Below are 23,071 nucleotides of genomic sequence, written 5' to 3'. Positions count from 1 at the left end.
TTTTTTACTGTCTCCTCTGTACACCTGTAAATCCCCCTACCATTTGTATATTTTTTAACCTCAACCAAACATGCAATTCATAAGACACCAATTACCCAAGGGAAAATTGATTCTCCCTCGATCTATGTCAACGCATGTACCCAAAGAACCCAAGCCAGCACGTCTCCCTCGTTACACCCCTCAAAATCAACAGATCCTGGACGAAACCATGATCCCTGGACCTTGTCTTCGATTCTTCAAGACAAAGAGAGAAAAGAAGAGACATGATAACGGCAATCTTGTAAGAGCAACACTCATATTTTTAAGTATACAACTAATGCAAAAAATATATAGATTTCTCCAGATACAGGCGCTTTAGATTTATATACTTCACCTGCAAGACCTGTCAATTTTAACGAATTTGATGCTACACCCACGATTGCACAGGAACGGTTATCTGAACGATTAAATCGAGCCATCTCTACCATGTACACCTTGGAAACTTTGCCTACGAAATGGGTCACATTAAATCATTTAACCATTCGTGGTGTCAAAGTATCTCGAAACCTGAGAAAATGCCGAGTCTTGTACGAACCCACCTCTGCTGTGAAAAGAGAAAGAGTATGCGCATTGTGAAGCTTATACAAAACATCATGAAAAAAAACTAAAACTGAAAATTATAGGGAAATGTACATCGTGGATTACAAGATTATACCCCATTGTTGAATACTTTGATCCGTTCTCATGCACAATTAAAACGTCCCTTATCCATCAAATTTGTCCCCGACACACAATCCAAAGAATTAGACGATATCTTTCATCGCTTGGAAGCAGAAGAAAAAAGTCAGGATAATTTATTATTACAAGAACAGAAATCACAGTAAAACATTCTGATAAGCTGGATCTGTCATACTGTCATCTTCAATGGCTCTAGCAAACCCTAACCGATTTTGTCCCACATCAAATACCTAATAGAAAATTTTTAAATAACTCTCCCCCATTTTACTCTTCTTTCATTGTATCACATACTGTATAAAAATTCTTTAAAAACACATCACCTAAAATCCAACTATTCTCAGTTTCCATTTCTTGATCCGAGATGCCCGATAGACAGTTTTTGCTGGTTGCACTCATGGGTGTCAAGAACAACTTGTCGGCGGGTATGGTCAAGGTGGTCTCACCAGATTTAATGGTCAATGGACCCAACGTATTCACATTCTTGCAAGGAAACGACCACGTTCCATCTCCATTACTCATCGCTCCCGGAATCGATTGATGATATAAACTAGCATCGTTCTTGTTCATAATAATTAAAGTTGACCCACTATCAATAATCGCCTTTCGATCCTGAAAGGATTGATCTTCAAATTCCATCGAATCAATCGCCATCATCCAGTAACTCGAATCGATATTATCCACATACGATATCTCTCCCTCAAATCGATCCTTGTCAATCCCGCCAAAATCAATCTCTCCCGCATTATGCTGCGAATATATCGAAAACACTGGCTGCTCCACCAGGTTTTGTTCAATCATCGACAGAAAAGGTGGATCGTGCTGTGAACTACTCAGTCCAGCAAGTCCCAGACCAAATATACCATGGAACGGTGAACCGATAAAGTCGCGTGAGAGTGTATATGCATCCGCAATTACTTGCTCTTGAATCACAATCTGTCCATCCGCTAAACTCACCTTATCCTTTCCCAAATGCCCTTGCACGGACCCCGTACCATAGTCCACCGAAAGCGTATCCTCATCATCGTCTTCGTCCTTTTCTGAATTATACGAATTTGATTGGTGATGGTCGAATTTACGATGACTATCACAAATATCACTTTTACATTTATTTGACACAACCCACACATCCGAGCTTCCCGTGTCAAAAATCACATTGAATTTCTGTGCTGGTGTACCAATACTGATCTCACCATAGTAACCTTTTCTTGTCATCGTTTAGTTAAAATTTATGGCTATCTTTTTTTTTGAAAAAAAAATTATTTATTATTTTACCACTGCCATGGTTGTATGCGGTTTGCTTTTGTTTGGCTAGAAAAGAAACTAGTGGCTGATCCGTACCACTACCACTGCTGGAAAGGTTGGAATAACCTTTCTTTAATGCAACTTTAAATTGATGTTTTTTTGTCATGGGTTGTGCGTAGCCCACACTGATGAATAAAAGTGATACCAGAATAGCGTTGGATATAAAAAGCATGATGAGTCGTTACAAGTGTTAGATTATTTTAACAGAAAAAAAAGTCCAATTTTATTTACATATATATATATCTTTTATTTTATTGCTTCTTAAATATATTTGTTGATTTTTCGTATTTAGAGCGTCCATTTTAAAATGGACATTTGCAAAAAGCCCTTCCTCATAACAAACTCAATAACCAGTTTTGGGATAATTTCTTAACGTTTGATATTCTCTCTTAATTCAAGTGAAAAAAAAAAAATTAGGAAGGCCTTTTTTTTTTTGTTCATCAAGCAAAAAAGAAATTTTTTTGTCTATGTGTACTCTTGATATATACGTGTGATAGTTTCTTTCTGAAAATCATATAGAGCAAGTCGATAAGGTTAATTACCGACTGTCATTCATCCCCGAGGCCTAATACACAGATTTGCTTCCGGTGGACCAAAATAGGCTTGGGTTACATTTAATACAACCCCGGAATCATTCTATGTTCGGCTCCTATCTGACATTACATTATCCCTCTAAAATGACCAAACGGTGCAAAATTCAATGTGATGTATAACAATAACTTTAGAGATGGTATTCTATCTGAATCGTTCACTTGCTAAACCCGCCCCCATTCCATTTGTTTCATGTTACACGGCAAAAGCAAAAACCCAGGCATGACTTTTACATGATCACATAGTGAACTTTCTAAAATCCTTACAGTAGTCACAATCATAACTTCACACTGCATTATTATGATGAAATTAACATTTAAGAACATGCTCTGCTTGAACATTGCGTGTCCAGTGGACCACATCATCCAGATTTGTGCTGTTGTATAATAACGTGATTGAGACGGAGGGGTATACATTGTTAGCCTGTTAGTATATACGATGACACAGATGATGTCTCGAAACAACAGGGCACTTTTGGTGTAACCACTGTGGTGGATAGTTGACATTGAAATTCATGCAAATGACATTGAAAACTTGTAGCTTCTATAACCTTCTTGTCATTTATCCAAACTTGCTTTTATAAAAAAAAAAATCTCGATTTGTGATTTCTCAATGAAAAAAAAGTTTAACAAGCAATTTTTGCAAACGAGAGTCATTCATATTTTGTATGTACTTTTCGGGAGTACATTGTAGCTTGTATAACAAACATTACAGTTGTTGACAACCGTGTAGAAAAAAAAACAGCTCAGTTTGTATCTCCTCCTTTTCACTTTTTAAACAGCTTTGTCTTTTTATTTAAACTTAAACTGAATTTCCATCCCCGAGGGCTTTTAATCATGTTCTGACTAAAGAGATCGAGATACATGTATAGAGTTGCCCTTTTCATCATCATGAGGGATAACTAAGCTACCACTTTTTAATTTTTAATGAAAAAAATTCGTCATGAAAAAACTGTCCTGTTACTGGTTTATGATCCCCCCACGGGTATTCTTATACATGTAAATCCTATTGTAGACATTATTAAAAGACACGGATAGTAAATTCCCAAGAGCGTTGACCTGTTTCGGTTGTTAGATATTGTAGATCAGCCTCGGGTCTACACAGCAACATGCGACTTATTTTGGCTTTGCACAACCCTGACCTGTGTGACACCTTTTTATATAAATGTACGACATTTTATTTGCGACAATATCAATTAAAAAAAGGGTGTATATGTATAAACAAGATGTTTCAGAATAAAACAAGAGATAACGAAAAATTAAGGGGGAAGATGGGGGGATATAATAATTTACAGTGTTTTTTGTTGTTGTTGCTTTTAACCACAAGATTTCTTTTTTACTCAATGACGTGGATTTCCGGAGACACTTCATGATAAAAGAATCCAATGCCAATTTCGTATTTGCCTGTGGGGGTATCATCATCAACGGTCCATGTATAACTAGCATCTCGTACTGAAAGATCACTGTCGATAAGGTATAAATAATGTTCTGTACGTGAAGATTTAGGTGCTAATAAACCAACTAAGATAGAACAGAGTTAGCTAAATAAATAAAAAAGATATACATGTACTTTTTCTTTACCATCTGTTTTTGAAGTTTTAGCAGAAGCGTAACCGTATAATGGAAATTGAACGCCTGGTGTTAACGTCCTATATTTTTTTTTTTTTGTAAAAGTCAGAAAATTTGATAAGATGAAAAGTAAGTTGACATTTTACCAGCTGATTTGAACCGTATCGCCACGTCGCACTTGATGCTTGTCTACAGATACAGTGAATGGTGAATAGCGTTCGCCAAGGTATCCATATACTTGAGTGATAAATAATAAGACTGTGATCAATAAAAGTTTCATATTTGATTTAAAAAAAAAGTAAAAGAGAGATAAATGAAAAAAGAAGTGCAGAATTTAAAGTAAAAAAAAAAAAAAGGTTTTTTAATTAAAAAAATAAAATATATGCATACTACTATGGATGATTTCATCATTAGTTCTCAACCTCGTCAACAAGCACTTATCGACGATTTAGATGTGACTGAATATGAAATTATAAAAAAAATAATTTCCCACTAAACCTCAAATAAAAATTACATGAACAAGATGTCATAAAATCAAAATTGGGACGTGTAACGTTAGGCATAACACACACACCCAATGTGCCACACTGAATTCGTTTCAAAAGAGAAGGATGCTAAAAAAAAACAGACCCGTGTAACATGTTGCAAAACGGTCTTTTCACAAAAAGGATCGATCTAGTTTTCCTGTTAAAACAAGTCAAGATTTTATAAATGGGAAATCTCAAAAAACAGAGACGAAACTCTTTTTTGTTGACGTGTGAGAGTAATTTGTATTTTTCTATAATTATTTGTTATTTGCGGGTCATGTTGTACTACTATTTGTTTGTACTTTTTGTCGAGGAACTTTTTTTTTTTATTATTTATTTCAATCTACTATAATATATGGCGTATAAGATTAGCTCATTAGCAAAAGCGATCGGTGGGACACATGTCGTCAAACATGTTCCGATAAACTGTAAGGTTTCGGACCTCTGGTGATTCGTGTGAAAACACCAGTGAAAACTTTAAAATTGAAGCAGTAGCAGTCACTGCGGGAGAAAAATGTTAAAGCCCGTGTTACCTTCCCCTTTTGTTTGAAAAAAGAGCTGATTCGTTAATATATCCTGAATTTACAATAGAGATCAAATTAACGGTGTGCCCACTTTCCTTTAATTTTACCCGTTTACTAGTAGATTCTCGAAGCATGTTAGCAACATTGTCATTGTCAAGTACACGATTATTGTCAGGGAAGAAGAAACAGGTTCGTTTATCCAGAAATAAAAAAAATTGGATGATTCAAGAAGGATGAATATATTCATAAAATATGGACATATATCACTATGGCGGACATAACAGCAGCTGTGAATTAAATGGAAACATAACTGCCATTTTTTTATTTGCTCGATATCCCCGGCCAATAAGATTTGAGTAAAAGATTGCTACAAATGATCACAATATCATAAAAAAACAAAAATGCTTCAAAAACATCTCTGGAACCGTCAATATGTAGTTTAGATGTTATAAAAACTATCTCGAAGTTAAAATTAGATTGGTATATGCCAAAAATTTGATGCGATATTGATCCGAATTTGATGGCTTACCGTATACAAAATGATTTTTTGCGCCTGTGAAGCAAATGGTAACAAACTGCCATTTTTTTATTATTTTAAAAACCAGTTTTATTCATAAAGAAGATGCTGCGCCTGGAAAAACTTGCGAATGACAAGGGGTTCAAAATATACCAGTGTAAGAGAATGTGGTGTGCCAAAAGCTTGTTAAGGGAGAGCTTTAAAAGTGACAACCAAACACACAGAAGAAGGGTAACAGTAAAAAATTCTTATGCGGTTTATGTCATCAATATCGTTAACAAGGTAAAAAAAAAAAAAAAAATGTAGAATCAACAAGATCCCGATAGTTCAGACTCTATCAATGACGCTTTCGAAAATATGGGTCGCGATGAGTCCCCCATCATAGCAGACGTGCTGTAAGTTTTTTTATTGTTTTTCATGCATGATATATGAATACTCATATGCGATAATTATTTTTTATACAGTTCTCCTCCACCAGAGGTAGCGAATGAATCTTCACGAAAAAGAACCAGAAGAAGATAATAGTCGTGTCAGGTCGACATGATTGGTCCATTCTGGTTTTTAGCTTCTTTATTAGTGTGTATTTTAGCGTTCTTTTAGCTTACAATTTTCTCTCTCTTTCTTTTACTTTTATTTATCATTTAAAATAAATAGCCTTCAAATAACGATGGTAAGGGTATATAGCCCCTTCAAAATAACGGAAAGTGTGAACAAATATGTTGGAATTGGGTATGTTTGCAATGACTGAAGCAATGACATGTAATCTGTATAAAAAACTAAAGGGGTTTTTTTTAGATAAAAATTTAGCCTATTTTTGTTATTTTGATCAAACTAAAGCACGTCTGTATAATATAACCATTTTCCATGGATAATGGTTCTCATCAATAGACGGTTCTATCTTTACAGGTAAATAGCTTTTAAAAAGTTATGTTTTATTCTTATTGATATCATACTGCTTAAATATAGACTATTTATTCTGTGTACCTTTCACTCAAACGAGGACATTTTAGGAACACCACCGGTCAAATAATTATCGACATCAGAACTTAAGGCTGGTAATAAAATGCAGAATTAATTAAAATATTATTATTTTCTAACAATACCTTTATAGAGTGTTAAGAGTGTCAAAGATAAGCTAAAGTAACATCCAAGCATTATAATGGTATATCTTATTGCCATATATACAACCACAAACCTAAATAAAAAGGTTAAAGTTATATCAAACCCTCCTATACACCACTGAAATATAAATAAACAATCCAATAAAACGTGCTTTACTGCCAATAATAACGATGAATAAGAAAAATGTGAGCCTACCAAATATAAAAGAATGGGTCTAAAAGAAAGGTTAAGGGTTTGTCCGTTTAAAAAAATGGCAGCTGTGAACGTTTTGTTATTATAGAATATCATAACTGCCACTTTTACAAGCCAGGAAAATGGAAGCTGTGAATGATTTGTCTTCAACAAACTAAAATAGGTGCCATTTTTTAAAACCAAAAAACAGCAGCAGTGAACCTCTTGGCTTCATTCAACTGTTAAAGGTGCCATTTTTGCCAGCCAAAAATATGGCAGTTGTGCCTCTTTTGTTATTATAGAATATCATATCTGCCACTTTTGCACGCCAAAAAAATGGCAGTTTTGTGAAGTAAATGGCAGATAGTTGCCATTATTTCCGCCATAGTGTATGTTCATTCAAAAATGGGGTTATATTCAAAGGTAAATATCTTAAGATAAATGAGGAGGAGGGGGGTTATTATCATAGATGGAACCAGTTATAAGTATAAAAGTGTTCAGTGTCTGTAATTGCCAGTTAATCTTGACAGCCCAGACATGACTTCTTGTCTAGTAAAAGGTCTTCATCCTGCGTAAAGCCTACTTTCTTTTTCAAATGATAAAGATATACTAGGTGGGACACTCGAGCCTTAGTTACTATCATTTACGGATACACTTTTCCGTGGCCAACCGTAAAAAGAGAAGGATATATTTGCACTTCGTAGTATAAAAAAAGGCCATCAAGCATTGAAGGTTAATATGCAATGCAACTCTACAAGACCCATCACAGATAAATTACCCCTCCCCCAATTAGAGCCTGAGGAGAACCCAAACACCCTTCTTGAAGCTGGCTGAGCCTCAGTGAAGGGACGGTGTCAGTCGTATATCGAAGCTTTGACATAGGCCTTCAATTACCAAAGACGATGATACAGTGCATCTCTTCATCAAATTTACCTGTGTGTAACTTCATGCGACGTGTCCGTCTAAATACAACAGTTCAGAAGGTATTTTTTTTTCTGTATCATTATCAACACATGTAGTTTTCAGAAGACTATGATTAGGGAAGCAGAGAGACAACGCTTGCAATGGGATAACACGCCAATAGGTGTATAAAGAGATGTGTATAAATTTTGGCATTTTAAGAAGTGAGAAGCAGAGAAGTTTAATAAAAAAGATAATGTCTTTTCTAGTTTCTCAGCTCTTATTCATGCATAATAACACTAGGAAACGTACTCAACACTCCAAACTCCTTTTGATCAATTGAATCAGCGTATCATTTTTCTTCCTCTTCTCAAAAGGTCTAATACAATTCAAGACAGCAGCAACAGCTTCTCTTCCTACATTTCAGTACATTTTTAATTAGCCCAGGATGATACATGTAAATTTGGTAAAGAATACTGATTTACTACATAATATTGATACGGGTATATGCATGACGGATAAAGATTCGCGTAGCAATGAGAAATGACCAATTTCTTCTGCAGGTATGGGTTTAAAATTTTCCAAGTTTTCATCTACGAAGCATTTTCTATTTCTGCGGGTGAGACAATGAAGAAAGATCAATCAATCAAAAGCACTTGAATGGACAAGGCAAGGTCTGACGGCGAGAAAAGAAACTCGCTGGGCAAGTCTATCTCTGGCATCTTGCGCTTATTTATTACTGAAACAGACGAGACCTGCAAAGCCGCCTGCGACACCACTAAAAATTAATGTGTTCCTGGAAGGTATTTTCAATCCAAAAGGCATGTCTTGTTTATGAAAAGTGTTTCTTAAAAAAAAGGGGGGCCCATCGTGTCCCTGGGGGAGGGGATCGGGGATCTTTAAAATTGAAAGTCACGCAGGTTTAAAACGGTGGTTTAAAAATAGGTTGATTTTATTGAAGCAGTGATATGTTAAATATAAGCAAGTGTCAATGGCTCGAGGATATTTAGGGTTTCGTAATAAGGTTTATGAATATAGTCATTGAAATTGCCTATACATCCCTTTGATAATTTGATTGATAAAACATTGCTACTTTGCTCAAATTCTACCACAAATTCTCTGATAGCATAAGACGTCAAATGAATACTAAATATGTAATCATTCCTACCAGGAGTGTCGCCGTGCAATAGAGCATACTTGTCCGGAACAGTACCGGTTAAACTTTCTAATCGAACCATTTCTAATTGGACATCTATGCGTAAGTAGAAGTGGGTCTCATCAGCACAAACGAAGAAGAACAATCATGCCAACGACCTTACTTTTTGGTTCATTGATATGAATTGTAAGCCTTCTTGTTGAAACTGGCTTCCCTTTCTGAATAATTACCAAATAACTATCATCACCTGAAATTGTATTTTTGATATCACCATCACTGTTTATTCGGGTGAAAGGTATCAAAGCGCTTGACATTGATAAAATCCGCATCCCGTATGTATTGTTTGGTGCTTGGCACAAAGTTCCAGTCACAAACCTTTCAAAGATGTAAGGCTTTTTTCCAGATAAAAACGTCTCCGGTAATTGGAAAAATGATTCTCTTAGTACAAATGTCTTTGTATCTTTTTGTTTAATATATACGCCGTCATCAATCGCTTTTTGCATAAGCATGCTGTATGTTTTGTGGATCTTTGAACCCTGCGCCAGATTGAACGGATCTCCGAACACAAAAATATAATTCGGTACATAGTTTCCAAATAACTTTTTGTTGGTCAAAGAAGCCAATATATCTGTTGTTATACTTTCTATCACTGACATAAGGCCTGCTTCCATAATATCACGAAGAAATATGTTTATACTGCAACCACATTTCGTGTTGATATTCAGCTGTATTTTGGAATCCATGTCCAAATTTGATTTGTTTCTTTCGAACTACAAAGATTCAATTAGTACACTGAGACCCTATTTATAGGTATACCAAATTACAAGTTCAACAACGCATGGTTTTAAATTTCGATAAATATTGTTATATATCTCTAATGACTGGAAATCATATTGTGTATCTTCCTGACTCTTGTGCGTGGTACAATAGTCAACTTGACAATTGACTTGTAGGTTCTTCATAATACTCTTACAAAGTGTGCCATAAACATCATCGATATGTATCATTTTATCCTGAGTAATGATGGACGAGGGATCTTCTCCGGGTAACGCCAGTTTGACCACTTGATGCAAACTGAGTTGAATATGCTTGGAAGATATCTGCGCGACAACAAAGTATGATTTCAACCTAAATTCCAAATGTTCATATTTGTGTTGGATAGCTGGTAGAATTTCTTCGCCACGGGTGCAGAATTTTGCTTTTCGAAGTTCGTCGTCCTTCATGATTATTCCACTTGCAAAGAATGATTTTTCCAGATTTTTTATTGAGCCGAATACAGTGTCCAATAGATTTTTATCAATAGAGACGCCATACCAAATGTTGCTGGCTCGCCAATTCGATCCTACATTACTTTCTAATTTTTCTTCTATTTGCTTGTTGAGACAGTGCAGATATGTGATCACAAAAAAATACATGTAACCAGGATGGCATGTAGTAAATGACTCGCTATCTGAGGCAGGAAATTCGTCCTTCGACACAAAAAGATCATCCATTTCAATGTTTTCCATAAGCTCTTTAAATATGTTTGGGCCTAAGGAAACAAATAAATATCTAATTCCCTGTAGTCGATTTTTACTCGATTTTATGCTTTCATCACTACTTGAAGTACTCCTCTTCCGCATATTTAGGAAAGCCCGGCCAAGTAATTTGGATGCTGGGCTCACCGGCACTCTTTTTTTCACATTTCTTTTGTAACTTGAGTATAATTCAAGATAGTCACCAAAAATCTTTTCTAAACCTAACTTCAGTCTAAACACATAATTAGAATCGACAATCATAAGCGTTTCTTTGAGCAGCTTTACGTATTTGATATCTGTAGTACTGGTCTTTGATATAGTTCTGATTGCTTGATGAAACTATTCAATGGTTGCATATTACTGTTATACAACGAAACAAAACTTAGTTGGATTTTCTTATAAAAGATATTTTGCCGCCTAACACCATTACCATTCGATATTTTGCTTCTGTTCAACTTGTCTATCCTTATCTAGGTATGTAAAAACAGTCTGAATCTGTGTAGGCGATATGTCTGTTTGGTTTTAAAATAGAATAGGTAAGTACGAATCCGATACTACTAAAGAGTCAATTTACCGATATTAATGAAGATAATAGGCTTTAAGCAACTTTCGGGTTCTTCCATTGTTGTTTCTTTGGGTAGTATAATTGGGTTTCTGCGCACGTTAAATTCTTCCATTCGGTTTTCGAAAAGCTCTTGAGTTGCTTTTCTTCGGCGAGGATAGTCAAAGAATTCGAATATGGAGGAATTATCACCGGGTTTCGCGGATTTGTAAAATTCTTTTAGTTCACTAAAATACTTTTTCGACCAACAATCAACTAATGAGATTAGCCCCTGAGCTAAAAATGTTTTCGGGATTTGACTTGTGTAAAAAATGTCCAATGGTCTGGGAACTGTATTGCTCCTGCCTACAAGAAATTTATCTACTTCATTTCTAAAGAATTTTTCTGCATAACCTGAAAAATGTTCAAGTATGTCCTCTAAAGTGATTGAGTCATTCGTCCAGCGAGATTTCAAGTCTGGCAATGGCCGTTCATCTAAAACAACATTTGTTGTTCTCTGGCAAAAAAATAATGATTTTAATTATTTTCTCAATTTCTTTTTAATTAACTCTTACATGAAAACCAGCTTCTTCGCACTTTTGATTGAGTTTTTCAAGCATGTCGTCGATAGATTCTGATGATAACGTAGTGTCACAATGCTTTTCCACACATGCTATTAATGACAATCGTACTTCGTTTAGTCCAAACGAGATTACACAGTGAGCCTGTTTTAACAGTTGTGGCACCATTTTTCGTTGTTCTAATCTTAAAGCAGGGTATTGAGCTGATACCAATTTCAAATCCATGGAGTATGTACCTTGATAATCTATTGTACACATAACGCGCTGATCACCATACTTTATGTTTCTTTTCCTCCGGAAATTTGTATTCATCTGCATGTTTTGAAAATTTAACTCTAACATTGAAAAAAACACTAGCCTGCCTGGACCATCATTTTCATGGAGAAGACCAGCTTTTACGAATAGAGGCAGGAACAATTCTTCTCTTATTTTATAATCCCAACTGGTTGGAAAATTCAAAGAATAACAAAAATTTATATTTTCACTTGTAATAAACTCTTCTTTATGATGATCCAGTATTTTTTGTAACAGGTCTATAGCTTCCTCGGACAAGACCGCGTACAGTGCCATACTATCGAAAGATTGTTGCTTGGGTTTTAAATAAATGTCAGCGAGCTCGCTTAAGGTGTTGCGTACATAAATAACGCCTTCTTGGAGGCCTTCCGGATTCTCATTCGCTTCATCAGCCATGTCGCCTCTGGCAATGACATTTCTGGTGGTTGTTTCATATAAAAGAGAGGTATTGTATTTTTTTTCAAATCTTCGTTTGAAAAAAGAATGTAAAATAAACACGTATAAATTCGGCAGTTTTGATGTTGACTAACCTTTTATCTTTCTTTGTAAGTATCTTAATGGCTACCAATTGAGAGTTGATGAAGTCATAACCCAAATCTACGTGAAGTCAGCAACCCTGTAAATAAAAAAGTTAAGTGGTTTACCGATAGCAATACAATATCTATGCTGAGAATAGTCATATAGTTCTTCCATCTTCTTTCTTCTACGACACGATGTTAAAAGCGGCGAAAGCACAAATACGAAGAGGCTTACGAGAACACAGTGTTTCACTTGACCAATTTTTTTGTGGTACAACAACCTTGTATGACCATGAAGTCAATGATGGGGTTGAAGCATACATTCAAAGTTTCTATCTAACACCAACTAACATTGAAGCGCGATACTAGTTTTTGCTAGACTACCCTTCGGTGAAAAAATCTGTGGTGTATGAGAAAAGAGACCTTTGCTATCCTTCCCCCTTTAAGCATATGGAAACAAATAAAAAAAGACATCGTTTACATCATATTTATTATATGTATAGTAACCACTTTATTTAACGCAAATTAACATTGGCGCATACACTAACTTACCAAAATGCTTGTATCTACTTGAATTAGCATATCTATTTTCTTCAATACTTCGGCTACACCATGTCTAATACAATACTTTTTTTCCTCTTGCTATAATCCGGACCCCGTTCTTAGAAATGTCGATTTGGTTCAATACAGCATCTACATCGTATTTTCCTGCTTCCGAATACACGTATAATTAAAGATGCACTGAGTCATTAAATGATTTTTATTTAGGGGATATCCATGATATGTGAAAACTCCAGCGGATGCGAGAAATTGTCAAATTCTTAAATGATGTGGCTTTTAACATTTCCAAGGTTTCCTCTGCAATAAAAGATGTCTCATCCTTTGTCTTTTCTATGTCCTAACACTTCTAGAAGACGAACCTCTACAAACACAGCAATAATATAATCCCATCCCTTGCCTAATGCGCAAAGCACTTCACGATACGCATTTCTACCTATCCCTAAAATCCCATCGGATACCACTTCACTTTTCTTCTTGTTGCTCATGTTATTCACAGGTGTTGTAAAACCTGTGTTGGACTTGTTTTCTAATTGTTCATGGTCGGTTGATTCTGCATTACTTGCTGATTCGGCGGCTTCAGCGGCTTCACGAAGACGTTGAACGATTTCTTCCATGACAGAAGTTTCGATTTGGCCAGGTGATTTAGCTTCTTTAATTTCGTAATCGACAGCACCTGCAACAAGAATAGGCTGCAGCACGTAAAAAAGTGTCAGTTTATTTTTTATACATGTTTTCGTCTGTGGGTTGGCGTATTATATTACCTTGACATATTCACGAAACCAAGTTCGACTCTTTTCAAGTCCACCACCAGGTGGTGCAGTAATATACACTGTGACTTTACGAGGCATTTCCTAGTTTCTTATGGGGTGAGGACGAGAAAGAGAGATCACAGAAAAGAAAAAAGACTTACATGGACACCACAAGGTCTGTCAGCGAGGAAAGAAACTCGTTGAGCAAGTCTAGCTCTGGCATCTTGGGCTTATTTATTACTGAAACAGACGAGACCTGCAATGCCACCTGCAACACCACTGAAAATCAGTGTGTTCTTGGAAGGTACTTTTAATCCAAAAGGCATGTCTTGTTTATGAAAAAGTGTTTCTTCTTTAAATAAAAAAAGGGCCCATTGTGTCCCTGGGGGGGGGATCGGGGATCTTTAAAATTGAAAGTCACGCAGGTTTAAAACGGTGGTTTAAAAATAGGTTGATTTTATTGAAGCAGTGATATGTTAAATATAAGCAAGTGTCAATGGCTCGAGGATATTTAGGGTTTCGTAATAAGGTTGATCAATATAGTCATCAATATCGCCCATACATCCTCTTGATAGTTTGATAGATAAATGATTGCTAATCTGCCCACATTCTACCACATATGTTCCAATACCATAATATAACAATTCATTGGACCTTAATTGATAAGTATTACCAGGAGTGATGCCGTGCAATAGAGTATACTTGTCCAGAACAGTACTGGTTGAACTTTCTAATCGAAGAATTTCTAAATTGATATCTATGTGTAAGTAGAAGTGGGTCTCATTAGCACAAACGAAGAAGTACAATAATGGCAACGAACTTACCTTTAGGCTCATTGATTTGAATTATAAGCCCTTTTGTTGGAACTGGCTTCCCTTTCTGAATAAATACCAAGTAACTACCATCTCTCCCAATACTATTTTTAATATCACCATCACTGTTTATTCGGGTGAAAGGGATCGAACGGGTATACCCTGAAATCTTCATCCCGTATGTATTGCTTGATACTTGGCACAAAGTTCCGGTGACAAACCTCTCTGACATGTAAGGCTTTTTTCCAGATAAAAACGTCTCCGGTAATTGGAAAAATGATTCTCTTAGTACAAATGTCTTTGTATCTTTTTGTTTAATATATACGCCGTCATCAATCGCTTTTTGCATAAGCATGCTGTATGTTTTGTGGATCTTTGAACCCTGCGCCAGATTGAACGGATCTCCGAACACAAAAATATAATTCGGTACATAGTTTCCAAATAACTTTTTGTTGGTCAAAGAAGCCAATATATATGTTGTTATACCTTCTATCACTGACATAAGGCCTACTTCAATAATATCACGAAGAAATATGTTTATACTGCAACCACATTTCGTGTTGATATTCAGCTGTATTTTGGAATCCATGTCCAAATTTGATTTGTTTTTTTCCAACTACCAAGAAGTGGTCAATAGTCTGAGATGTTAGCTATATGCAAACTTACAAGTTCAACAACGCATGGTTTTAAATTTCGATAGATATTGCTAAATATCTCAAATGATTGGAAATCATATTGTGTATCTTCTTGACTCTTGTGCGTGGTACAATAGTCAACTTGACAATTGACTTGTAGGCTCTTCATAATACTTTTGCAAAGTGTGTCATATACATCATCGATATGTATCATTTCATCCTGAATAATGATGGACGCTGGATCTTCTCCGGGTGATGCCAGTTTGACCACTTGATGCAAACTGAGTTGAATATGCTTTGAAGATACCTGTGCAACAACAAAGTATGATTTCAACCTAAAGTCCAAATCCTGATACTTGTGTTGGACAGCTGGTAGAATTTCTTCACCACAGGTGCAGAATTTTGCTTTTCGAAGGTCGTCGTCCTTCTTTATTATTCCGCTTGCAAAGAACAATTTTTCCAATTTCTTTATTGAGCCGAACACAGTATCCAATAGCTTTTTATCAATAGAGACGCCATACCAAATGTTGTTGGCTTTCCAATTCGTTCCTACAATACTTTCTAGTTTTGCCTCTATTTGCTTGTTGAGACAGTGCAGATATGTGATCATAAAAAAATACATGTAACCTGGGTGACATGTAGTAAATGATTCGCTGTCCGAACTAGGAAATTCGTTCTTCGACACAAAAAGATCGTTCATGCCAAAGTTTGCCGTAAGCTGTTCAAATAGGTTTGGGTTTGAGGAAACAAATAATTTCCTGATTTCCTTTTGTCGATTTCTGCTTGTTTTTATCCATTTAACATTGCTTGAAATCCTTCTCTTCTGCATGTTTCGGAAAGCCCTGCCAAGTAATTTGGATACTTGGTTCACTAGTGTTCTTTTTATCGTACTTCTTTTGTAACCTGAGAATAACTTAAGATAGTCACCGAAAATCTTTTTTAAACCTAACTTTAGTCTAAACACGCAATTAGAATTGACAATCATAAGCGTTTTTTTAAGTAGCTCTACCTATTTGATATGTGTAGTACTGGTCTTTGATATATTTCTGATTGCTTGATAAAACAATTCAACGGTAGCATATTACTAATATGCAATACAATATAACTTCGTTGGATTTTCTTTTAAAATATATTTTGCCGCCTATCACCATTACCATTCAAAATTTTGCTTCTGTCCAACTTGTCTATCTTTATCTAGGTGTGTATAAACAGTCTGAATTTTTGTAGGCGATATGTCTGTTTGGTTTTAAAATAGGTTAAATTAATACGAAGCGGATACTACTAAGGAGTCAATTTACCGATATTGATGAAGATAATAGGCTTTAAGCAACTTTTGGGTTCTTCCATTGTTGTTTCTTTGGGTAGTATAACTGGGTTTCTGCGCACGTTAAATTCTTCCATTCGGTTTTCTAAAAGCTTTTGAGTTGCATCTCTTCGGTGATCATAGTCAAAGAGTTCAAATATGGGGGAATTATCACCTAGTTCCGCGGATATGTAAGATTCTTTTAGTTCACTGTAATACTTTCTCGACCAACGTTCAAGTGATGACATTAGCCCCATAGCATAACATGTGTGCGGGATTCGACTTGTGTAAATAATGACCAATGGTCTGGGTACTGTATTGCTCGTGCCTACAAGAAATTTATCTACTTCATTTCTAAAGAATTTTTCAACAAAACCAGAAAAATGTTCAAGTATGTTTTTAAAAGTGATTGATTCATTCGTCCAGCGAGATTTCAAGTCTGGGAATGGCTGATCATCTAAAACATCACTTGGATATGTCTGGCCAAAAAAAAAAAAAATGTTTTTAATTATCTTCCAAATTTCCTTTCCATTAACTCTTACCGAATAATTAATTCCATCGTAGCGTTGACTGAGTTTTTCAATCATGTCGTCGATAGATTCTGATGAAAACGTAGTATCACAATGCTTTTCCACACATGCTATTAATGACAATCGTAGTTCCTTTAGTCCATACGGGATTACAAAATGAGCTTGTTTCAACAATTGTGGCACCAAGTCTCTATTTGATAATCTGAAAGCAGGGTATTGAGCTGATACCAATTTCAAATCCACAGAGTATGTAACTTGGAAATCTATTGTACATATAATGCGCTGATCACCATACTTTATGTTTTCAGCATCATTCCAGTATCTCAATCCATGTGTGTGTTGAAACTTTAACTCTAACATTGAATAAAACACCAGCCTGCCCGGACCATCATTTTCATGGAGAAGACCAGCTTTTACGAATAGAGGCAGGAACAATTCTTCTCTTATTTCATAATCCCAACTGGTTGGAAGGTTCAAAGAATAATAAAAATCCATATTTACACTATTCAATTCTTGTTTATAAATATCCAGTAATTTTTGTAACAGGTCTATAGCTTCCTCGTACAAGACCGCGTACAGTGCCGTATTATAGAAAGGTTGTTGCTTGGATTTTAAATAAATGTCAGCGAGCTCGCTTAAAATGTTTCGTACATAAATAACGCCTTCTTGAAACCCTTTCGGATTCTCATTCGCTTCATCAACATTGTTGACTCTGGCAATGACCTTTCTGGTGGTAGTGTCATATAAAAATGAGGCACAGTATTCGTTTTCAATCCTTTTTTTTAAAAAGGAATCTGTCAAAAAAACATTTATAATTTGTGCTATTTTGACGCTGGCTTACCTTTCGTCATCCCTTGTATTTTTAATAATGGCTGCCGCTATAGAGGTAATCTTGTCATATCCCAAATCTATACAAAGTAAGCAACCCCGTAAATTAAAAAAATAAGTCGCTTACCGATAGCAATAAAATATCTATGCCGAGAATAGTCATAGACTTCTTCCATCTTCTTTCTTCCACAACACGATGTTAAAAGCGCCAAAAGTACAAATACAGAGAGGCTTATGTGTTCACGGCGTTTCGTCTAGTCCGTTTATTTGTAGTACGAAACCTTATGTACCATGAACTCAATGACGGGGTATTATTTATTACTAAAACAGATGAGACCTGCAAAGCCGCCTGTGACACCACTAAAAATCAACGTATTCTTGGAAGGTACCTTTAATCCAAAAGGCATGTCTTGTTTATGGGAAGTGTTTCTTCTTTAAAAAACGGGTCTCTTAGGGACAGCCAAATTTTCTTAGGGACAGCCAAATTTTCTTAGGGACAGCCAAATTTTCTTAGGGACAGCCATTTTTCTTAGGGACAGCCATTTTTCTTAGGGACAGCCAGGGTGCACGTAGTCGTAATGTTGGGATTATGATACTTTAATCGATATCAAGAGGTCAATAGAGCTTAATAACTTGAAATATATACACATTTATCACAACTAACATAGTTTAAACCAGTATATGTATTTTAAAGCTAACTTTCAGCTTCTCGTTTGGACTTAACATTAATATTTCTGCGTAAGATTTAATTCAAACGAGCTCAAAGGCGAAAGAGTGATAATAGAATTGTCAAAATAAGTATAAATCGCTTGATGTACATTTATTTGTAATTTTTACATTGTTTTTGATTGTATATCTTTGTTCCCATGTCTACAGAACATCCAAACCATAGATCTTACGTTGCGACTACGTGCACTTTGGCTGTCCCTAAGGAAAAATTGGCTGTCCCTAAGAAAAGCGTTTAAAAAAAAGGGGCCCATTGTGTCCCGGGGGACGGGGATTTTTAAAATTGAAAGTCACGCAGGTTTAAAACGGTGGTTTAAAAATAGGTTGATTTTATTGAAGGCAGTGATATGTTAAATATAAGCGAGTGTCAATGGCTCCATGATATTTTCGGTTTTGTAATAAGAGTAATAAATATAGTCAGTAATATCGCCCATACATCCTCTTGATATTTTGATAGATATATTATAGCTAATCTGCTCATAATCTACCACATATGTTCTAATATAACTACCCGTCAAATAAAAGGAGAATAATTCATAAGTTACACCAGGAGTGTCGCCGTGCAATAGAGTATACTTGTCCGGAACAGTACTGGTTGAACTTTCTAATTGAAGAATTTCTAATTTAAAATCTATGTGTAAGTAGAAGTGGGTCTCATTAGCACAAACGAAGAAGTACAATAATGGCAACGAACTTACTATCTTCTTCAATGATTTGAATTATAAGCCCTTTTGTTGGAACTGGCTTCCCTTTCTGAATAAATACCATATAACTACCGTCATCTGCAATAGTATTTTTGATATCACCATCACCATTTAGTAGTGTTAAAGGGATAAAGCCGTTTAAAGATGAAATCCGCATCCCGTATGTATTGCTTGATACTCGGCACAAAGTTCCAGTGACAAACCTATCAAACATGTAAGGCTTTTTTCCAGATAAAAACATCCCCAGTAATTGGAAAATAAATTCTCCTACTACAAATGTCTTTGTATCTGTTTCTTTAATATATACACCGTCATCAATCGCTTTTTGCATAAGCATGGTATATGCTATGTGGATCTTTGAACCCTGCGCCAGATTGAACGGATTTCCGAACACAAAAATATAATTCGGTACATAGTTTCCAAATAATTCTGTGTTGTCCAAAGAAGCCAATATATCTGTTGTTACACCTTCTATTACTGACATAAGGCCTATTTCAATAATATCACGAAGAAATATGCTTATATTGCAACCACATTTCGTGTTGATATCCAGCTGAATTTTGGAATCCATGTCCAAATTTGACTTGATATTTTCGAACTACCAAAAAACAATTAATACAATGAGACGCTAATTATAGGTATACCAGCTTACAAGTTCAACAACGCATGGTTTTAAATTTTGATAAATATTGTTATATATCTCTAATGACTGGAAATCATATTGTGTATCTACTTGACTCTTGTGCGTGGTACAATAGCCAACTTGACAATTGATTTGTAGGCTCTTCATAATACTCTTACAAAGTGTATCATGTACATCATTGATATGTATCATTTCATCCTGAATAATGATGGACGCTGGATCTTCTCCGGGTGATGCCAGTTTGACCACTTGATGCAAACTGAGTTGAATATGCTTTGAAGATATCTGTGCAACAACAAAGTGTGTTTTCAACCTAAAGTCCAAATGTTCATATTTGTGTTGGATAGCTGGTAGAATTTCTTCACCACGGGTGCAGAATTTGGCTTTTCGAAGTTCGTCGTCCTTCCCGAGTATTCCACTTGCAAAGAATGATTTTTCCAATTTCTTTATTGACCCGAATACAGTATCCAATAATTTTTTATCAATAGAGACACCATACCAAATTTTGTTGGCTCTCCAACTCAATCTTACAGTATTTTCTAATTTTTCCTCTATCTGCTTGTTGAGACAGTGCAGATATGTGATCACAAAAAAATACATGTAACCTGGATGGCATGTAGTAAATGACTCGCTATCCGCATCCCCAAATTTATCCTTCGACGCAAAAAGATCGTCCAAATCAATGTTTGCCATAAGCTCTTTAAATAAGTTTGGATCTAAGGAGGCAAATAATTTTCTGAATTCCTTTAGCGGGGTTTTGCTTGTTTTTATCCCTTCATCATTATTTGAAGTTCTTCTCTTCCACATGTCTCGGAAAGCCTGGCCAAGTAGTCCGGATTCTGGGCTCACTGGCAATCTTTTTTTCACATTTCTTTTGTAACTTAAGTATATTTGAAGATAGTCACCAAAAATCTTTTCTAAACCCAACTTCAGTCTAAACGCACAATTAGAATTGTCAATCATAAGCGTTTCTTTAAGAAGATTTACCTATTTGATATGTGTAGTACTGGCCTTTGATATATTTCTGATTGCTCGATGAAACTATTCAAAGGTCGCATATTACTAATATGCAATAAAAAAGAACTTAGTTGGGCTTTCTTATAAAAGATATTCTGCCGCCTATCACCATTACCAATCAAAATTTTGCTTCTGTCCAACTTGTCTACCTTTATCTAGGTATGTAAAAACAGTCTGGACTTGTGTATGCGATATATCTGTTTAGTTTAAAAATAGAATATGTAAGTACGAATCCGATGCTACTAATGAGTCAATCTACCGATATTGATGAAGATAATAGGCTTTAAGCAACTTTTAGGTTCTTCCATTGTTGTTTCGTTGGGTAGTATAATTGGGTTTCTGCGCACGTTAAATTCTTCCATTCGGTTATCTAAAAGACCTAGAGTTGTATATTTTCGTAAAGCACAGTGAAAGGGTTCGAATATGGGGGAATCATAACCTAGTTCCGCGGATATGTAAGATTCTTTTAGTTCCCTGAAATACTTTTTCGACCAACAATTAAATGATGACATTAGCCCTGCAGATAAAAATGTTTCCGGAATTCGACGTGTGTAAAGAATGTCCACTGTCTTGGGTAACGTATTGCTCCTGCCTACAAGAAATTTATCTACTTCATTTCTAAAGAATTTTTCGACAGAACCAGAAAAATGTTCAAGTATGTCCTCTAAAGTGATTGGTTTATTCGTCCAGCGAGATTTCAAGTCTGGCAATGGCTGATCATCTAAAACCCTACTTCGATTTCCCTGGCAAAGCAAAAAAAAAAAAATGTTTGTAATTATCTTTCCAGTTTCCTTTCCATTAACTCTTACGAAATTTTTAAATCCTTTGTAACCTTGACTGAGTTTTTCAAGCAAGTCGTCGATAGATTCCGATGATAACGTAGTATCACAATGCTTTTCCACACATGCTATTAATGACAATCGTAGTTCCTTTAGTACAAACGGGATTACAAAGTGAGCTTGTTTCAACAATTGTGGTACCATGTCTCTGTTTGCTGATCTGAAAGCAGGATATTGAGCTGATACCAATTTTAAATCCACGGAGTATGTACTTTGATAATCTATTGTACACATAACGCGCTGATCACCATACTTCATGTTTCTAGGACTATGGAATTTTGCATTTATTTGCATGTTTTGAAAATTTAACTCTAGCATTGAAAAAAACACCGGCCTGCGCGGACCATCATTTTCATGGAGAAGACCAGCTTTTACGAATAGAGGCAGGAACAATTTTTCTCTTATTTCATAATCCCAACTGGTTGGAAGATGCAAAGAATAATAAAAATCCATATTTACGCTATTGAATTCTTGTTTATAATGATCCAGTATTTTTTGTTACAGGTCTATAGCTTCCTCGCACAAGAGCGCGTACAATGCCGTAGTGTCGAAGGATTGTTGCTTGGATTTTAAATAAATGTCAGCGAGCTCGCTTAAGGTGTTGCGTACATAAATACCGCCTTCCTGGAGCCCTTTCGGATTCTCATTCGCTTCATCAGCCTTTTTGCCTCTGGCAATGATATTTCTCGTGGTAGTGTCATATAAAATTGAGGTGCGGTATTCGTGTTCAGAACTTTTTTTTAAAAAGGAATCTCTGTCAAAATAATACACGTACAAATTCTGCTGTTTTGATGTCGACAAACCTTTTAACAATCTTGTTACATTTATAAATGGCTACCGCTCCAGAGGTGATGATGTCATAGCCCAAATCTATACGAAGTAAGCTACGCCGTAATTTAAAAAAAAATAAGCCGCTTACCGATAAAAATACAATATCTATGCCGAGAATAGTCATAGAGTTCTTCCATCTTCTTTCTTCTACAACACGATGTTAAAAGCGGCGAAGAAGCTTACGAGTTCACGGCGTTTCGTATAATCCGTTTATTTGTAGTACGAAACCTTATTTGACCATGAACTCAATGACGGCGTTGAAGCATGCATTCAAACTTTCTATCTAACACCTACTAACATTGAATCGCGATACTAGTTTTTGCTAGACTACTCTTCGGTGGAAAAAT

The 23,071-nt window shown here is 35.7% G+C and overlaps 11 protein-coding genes across 11 annotated transcripts; 2 read left to right on the top strand and 9 right to left on the bottom strand.

The window, feature by feature from the left end:
• Nucleotides 1-854: 854 nt before the first annotated feature.
• On the bottom strand, nucleotides 855-2,191 carry EV154DRAFT_537989 (aspartic peptidase domain-containing protein; the record flags this gene model as incomplete). Its single annotated transcript, XM_051604249.1, has 3 exons — nucleotides 855-947; nucleotides 1,009-1,916; nucleotides 1,990-2,191. 3 exons carry the CDS (start codon nucleotides 2,189-2,191, stop codon nucleotides 855-857), a joined length of 1,203 nt encoding a protein of 400 aa, XP_051457783.1.
• A 1,261-nt stretch (nucleotides 2,192-3,452) lies between these two features.
• On the bottom strand, nucleotides 3,453-4,533 carry EV154DRAFT_507990 (uncharacterized protein). The gene is made up of 3 exons (XM_051601493.1): nucleotides 4,325-4,533; nucleotides 4,191-4,258; nucleotides 3,453-4,130 (listed from the first exon to the last, which is right to left on the bottom strand). Exons 1-3 carry the CDS (start codon nucleotides 4,456-4,458, stop codon nucleotides 3,946-3,948), a joined length of 387 nt encoding a protein of 128 aa, XP_051457782.1. The 5' UTR covers nucleotides 4,459-4,533; the 3' UTR covers nucleotides 3,453-3,945.
• Nucleotides 4,534-5,489: 956 nt separating this feature from the next.
• On the top strand, nucleotides 5,490-6,362 carry EV154DRAFT_602501 (uncharacterized protein). Its single transcript, XM_051607295.1, is given in 4 exon segments — nucleotides 5,490-5,825; nucleotides 5,845-5,977; nucleotides 6,053-6,141; nucleotides 6,211-6,362. The coding sequence occupies 4 exon segments, from the start codon at nucleotides 5,794-5,796 to the stop codon at nucleotides 6,266-6,268; spliced, it is 312 nt and encodes a 103-aa protein (XP_051457781.1). The 5' UTR covers nucleotides 5,490-5,793; the 3' UTR covers nucleotides 6,269-6,362.
• Nucleotides 6,363-8,867: 2,505 nt separating this feature from the next.
• On the bottom strand, nucleotides 8,868-9,910 carry EV154DRAFT_222775 (uncharacterized protein). Its single transcript, XM_051594433.1, has 2 exons — nucleotides 9,326-9,910; nucleotides 8,868-9,191 (listed from the first exon to the last, which is right to left on the bottom strand). The coding sequence occupies exons 1-2, from the start codon at nucleotides 9,836-9,838 to the stop codon at nucleotides 9,180-9,182; spliced, it is 525 nt and encodes a 174-aa protein (XP_051457780.1). The 5' UTR covers nucleotides 9,839-9,910; the 3' UTR covers nucleotides 8,868-9,179.
• Nucleotides 9,911-10,716: 806 nt separating this feature from the next.
• On the top strand, nucleotides 10,717-11,062 carry EV154DRAFT_507968 (uncharacterized protein; the record flags this gene model as incomplete). Its single annotated transcript, XM_051601492.1, has 3 exons — nucleotides 10,717-10,844; nucleotides 10,898-10,972; nucleotides 11,043-11,062. Coding segments are annotated over 2 exons (168 nt in total), but the record flags the coding sequence as incomplete, so codon positions are not given.
• On the bottom strand, nucleotides 10,956-12,221 carry EV154DRAFT_222816 (uncharacterized protein). Its single transcript, XM_051594434.1, has 4 exons — nucleotides 11,971-12,221; nucleotides 11,729-11,918; nucleotides 11,187-11,670; nucleotides 10,956-11,124 (listed from the first exon to the last, which is right to left on the bottom strand). Exons 2-4 carry the CDS (start codon nucleotides 11,900-11,902, stop codon nucleotides 11,039-11,041), a joined length of 744 nt encoding a protein of 247 aa, XP_051457778.1. The 5' UTR covers nucleotides 11,903-11,918; nucleotides 11,971-12,221; the 3' UTR covers nucleotides 10,956-11,038.
• Nucleotides 11,572-12,559, bottom strand: EV154DRAFT_222840 (uncharacterized protein). Its single transcript, XM_051594435.1, has 3 exons — nucleotides 11,971-12,559; nucleotides 11,729-11,918; nucleotides 11,572-11,668 (listed from the first exon to the last, which is right to left on the bottom strand). The coding sequence occupies exons 1-2, from the start codon at nucleotides 12,422-12,424 to the stop codon at nucleotides 11,914-11,916; spliced, it is 459 nt and encodes a 152-aa protein (XP_051457777.1). The 5' UTR covers nucleotides 12,425-12,559; the 3' UTR covers nucleotides 11,572-11,668; nucleotides 11,729-11,913.
• A 541-nt stretch (nucleotides 12,560-13,100) lies between these two features.
• EV154DRAFT_602499 (mitochondrial import inner membrane translocase subunit Tim54) lies at nucleotides 13,101-14,216 on the bottom strand. The gene is made up of 4 exons (XM_051607294.1): nucleotides 14,113-14,216; nucleotides 14,018-14,085; nucleotides 13,869-13,958; nucleotides 13,101-13,796 (listed from the first exon to the last, which is right to left on the bottom strand). Exons 1-4 carry the CDS (start codon nucleotides 14,180-14,182, stop codon nucleotides 13,422-13,424), a joined length of 603 nt encoding a protein of 200 aa, XP_051457776.1. The 5' UTR covers nucleotides 14,183-14,216; the 3' UTR covers nucleotides 13,101-13,421.
• Nucleotides 14,217-14,332: 116 nt separating this feature from the next.
• On the bottom strand, nucleotides 14,333-16,010 carry EV154DRAFT_602498 (uncharacterized protein; the record flags this gene model as incomplete). Its single annotated transcript, XM_051607293.1, has 3 exons — nucleotides 15,335-16,010; nucleotides 14,681-15,284; nucleotides 14,333-14,613 (listed from the first exon to the last, which is right to left on the bottom strand). The coding sequence occupies exons 1-3, from the start codon at nucleotides 16,001-16,003 to the stop codon at nucleotides 14,333-14,335; spliced, it is 1,554 nt and encodes a 517-aa protein (XP_051457775.1). The 5' UTR covers nucleotides 16,004-16,010.
• Nucleotides 16,011-16,584: 574 nt separating this feature from the next.
• On the bottom strand, nucleotides 16,585-18,245 carry EV154DRAFT_602497 (uncharacterized protein; the record flags this gene model as incomplete). The annotated part of the gene is made up of 4 exons (XM_051607292.1): nucleotides 18,092-18,245; nucleotides 17,978-18,044; nucleotides 17,149-17,911; nucleotides 16,585-17,085 (listed from the first exon to the last, which is right to left on the bottom strand). Exons 1-4 carry the CDS (start codon nucleotides 18,138-18,140, stop codon nucleotides 16,585-16,587), a joined length of 1,380 nt encoding a protein of 459 aa, XP_051457774.1. The 5' UTR covers nucleotides 18,141-18,245.
• Nucleotides 18,246-18,984: 739 nt separating this feature from the next.
• On the bottom strand, nucleotides 18,985-21,670 carry EV154DRAFT_222753 (uncharacterized protein). The gene is made up of 6 exons (XM_051594432.1): nucleotides 21,314-21,670; nucleotides 21,170-21,251; nucleotides 21,025-21,099; nucleotides 20,047-20,971; nucleotides 19,389-19,992; nucleotides 18,985-19,309 (listed from the first exon to the last, which is right to left on the bottom strand). The coding sequence occupies exons 1-6, from the start codon at nucleotides 21,564-21,566 to the stop codon at nucleotides 19,041-19,043; spliced, it is 2,208 nt and encodes a 735-aa protein (XP_051457773.1). The 5' UTR covers nucleotides 21,567-21,670; the 3' UTR covers nucleotides 18,985-19,040.
• Between the last annotated feature and the right edge of the window lie 1,401 nt (nucleotides 21,671-23,071).

Source organism: Mucor mucedo (genome assembly GCF_025094135.1).
Source record: "Mucor mucedo strain NRRL 3635 chromosome Unknown EV154scaffold_43, whole genome shotgun sequence".
NCBI classification, from domain to species: Eukaryota; Fungi; Mucoromycota; class Mucoromycetes; order Mucorales; family Mucoraceae; genus Mucor; species Mucor mucedo.
This window is presented reverse-complemented; position numbering and strand designations above follow the sequence as displayed.

Coding starts and splice junctions, on each gene's coding strand:
- EV154DRAFT_602499 (XM_051607294.1), bottom strand. CDS start 14,182: ATGCCTTTTGGATTAAAAGTACCTTCCAAGAACACACTGATTTTCAGT. Junction 13,959..14,017: donor ACAGACCTTGTGGTGTCCAT/GTAAGTCTTTTT, acceptor ATAAGAAACTAG/GAAATGCCTCGTAAAGTCAC. Junction 13,797..13,868: donor GGTTTCGTGAATATGTCAAG/GTAATATAATAC, acceptor TACGTGCTGCAG/CCTATTCTTGTTGCAGGTGC.
- EV154DRAFT_222753 (XM_051594432.1), bottom strand. CDS start 21,566: ATGTCATCATTTAATTGTTGGTCGAAAAAGTATTTCAGGGAACTAAAA. Junction 20,972..21,024: donor GTACTACACATATCAAATAG/GTAAATCTTCTT, acceptor TTGTGCGTTTAG/ACTGAAGTTGGGTTTAGAAA. Junction 19,993..20,046: donor AACCATGCGTTGTTGAACTT/GTAAGCTGGTAT, acceptor GTTTTTTGGTAG/TTCGAAAATATCAAGTCAAA.
- EV154DRAFT_222775 (XM_051594433.1), bottom strand. CDS start 9,838: ATGGATTCCAAAATACAGCTGAATATCAACACGAAATGTGGTTGCAGT.
- EV154DRAFT_507990 (XM_051601493.1), bottom strand. CDS start 4,458: ATGAAACTTTTATTGATCACAGTCTTATTATTTATCACTCAAGTATAT. Junction 4,259..4,324: donor GATACGGTTCAAATCAGCTG/GTAAAATGTCAA, acceptor AAAAAAATATAG/GACGTTAACACCAGGCGTTC. Junction 4,131..4,190: donor TAAAACTTCAAAAACAGATG/GTAAAGAAAAAG, acceptor GTTCTATCTTAG/TTGGTTTATTAGCACCTAAA.
- EV154DRAFT_602501 (XM_051607295.1), top strand. CDS start 5,794: ATGGTAACAAACTGCCATTTTTTTATTATTTT. Junction 5,978..6,052: donor ACCAAACACACAGAAGAAGG/GTAACAGTAAAA, acceptor AAAAAAATGTAG/AATCAACAAGATCCCGATAG. Junction 6,142..6,210: donor CCCATCATAGCAGACGTGCT/GTAAGTTTTTTT, acceptor TTTTTTATACAG/TTCTCCTCCACCAGAGGTAG.
- EV154DRAFT_222816 (XM_051594434.1), bottom strand. CDS start 11,902: ATGGTGCCACAACTGTTAAAACAGGCTCACTGTGTAATCTCGTTTGGA. Junction 11,671..11,728: donor GCGAAGAAGCTGGTTTTCAT/GTAAGAGTTAAT, acceptor TTTTTTTGCCAG/AGAACAACAAATGTTGTTTT. Junction 11,125..11,186: donor TATTATCTTCATTAATATCG/GTAAATTGACTC, acceptor AAAACCAAACAG/ACATATCGCCTACACAGATT.
- EV154DRAFT_222840 (XM_051594435.1), bottom strand. CDS start 12,424: ATGGCTGATGAAGCGAATGAGAATCCGGAAGGCCTCCAAGAAGGCGTT.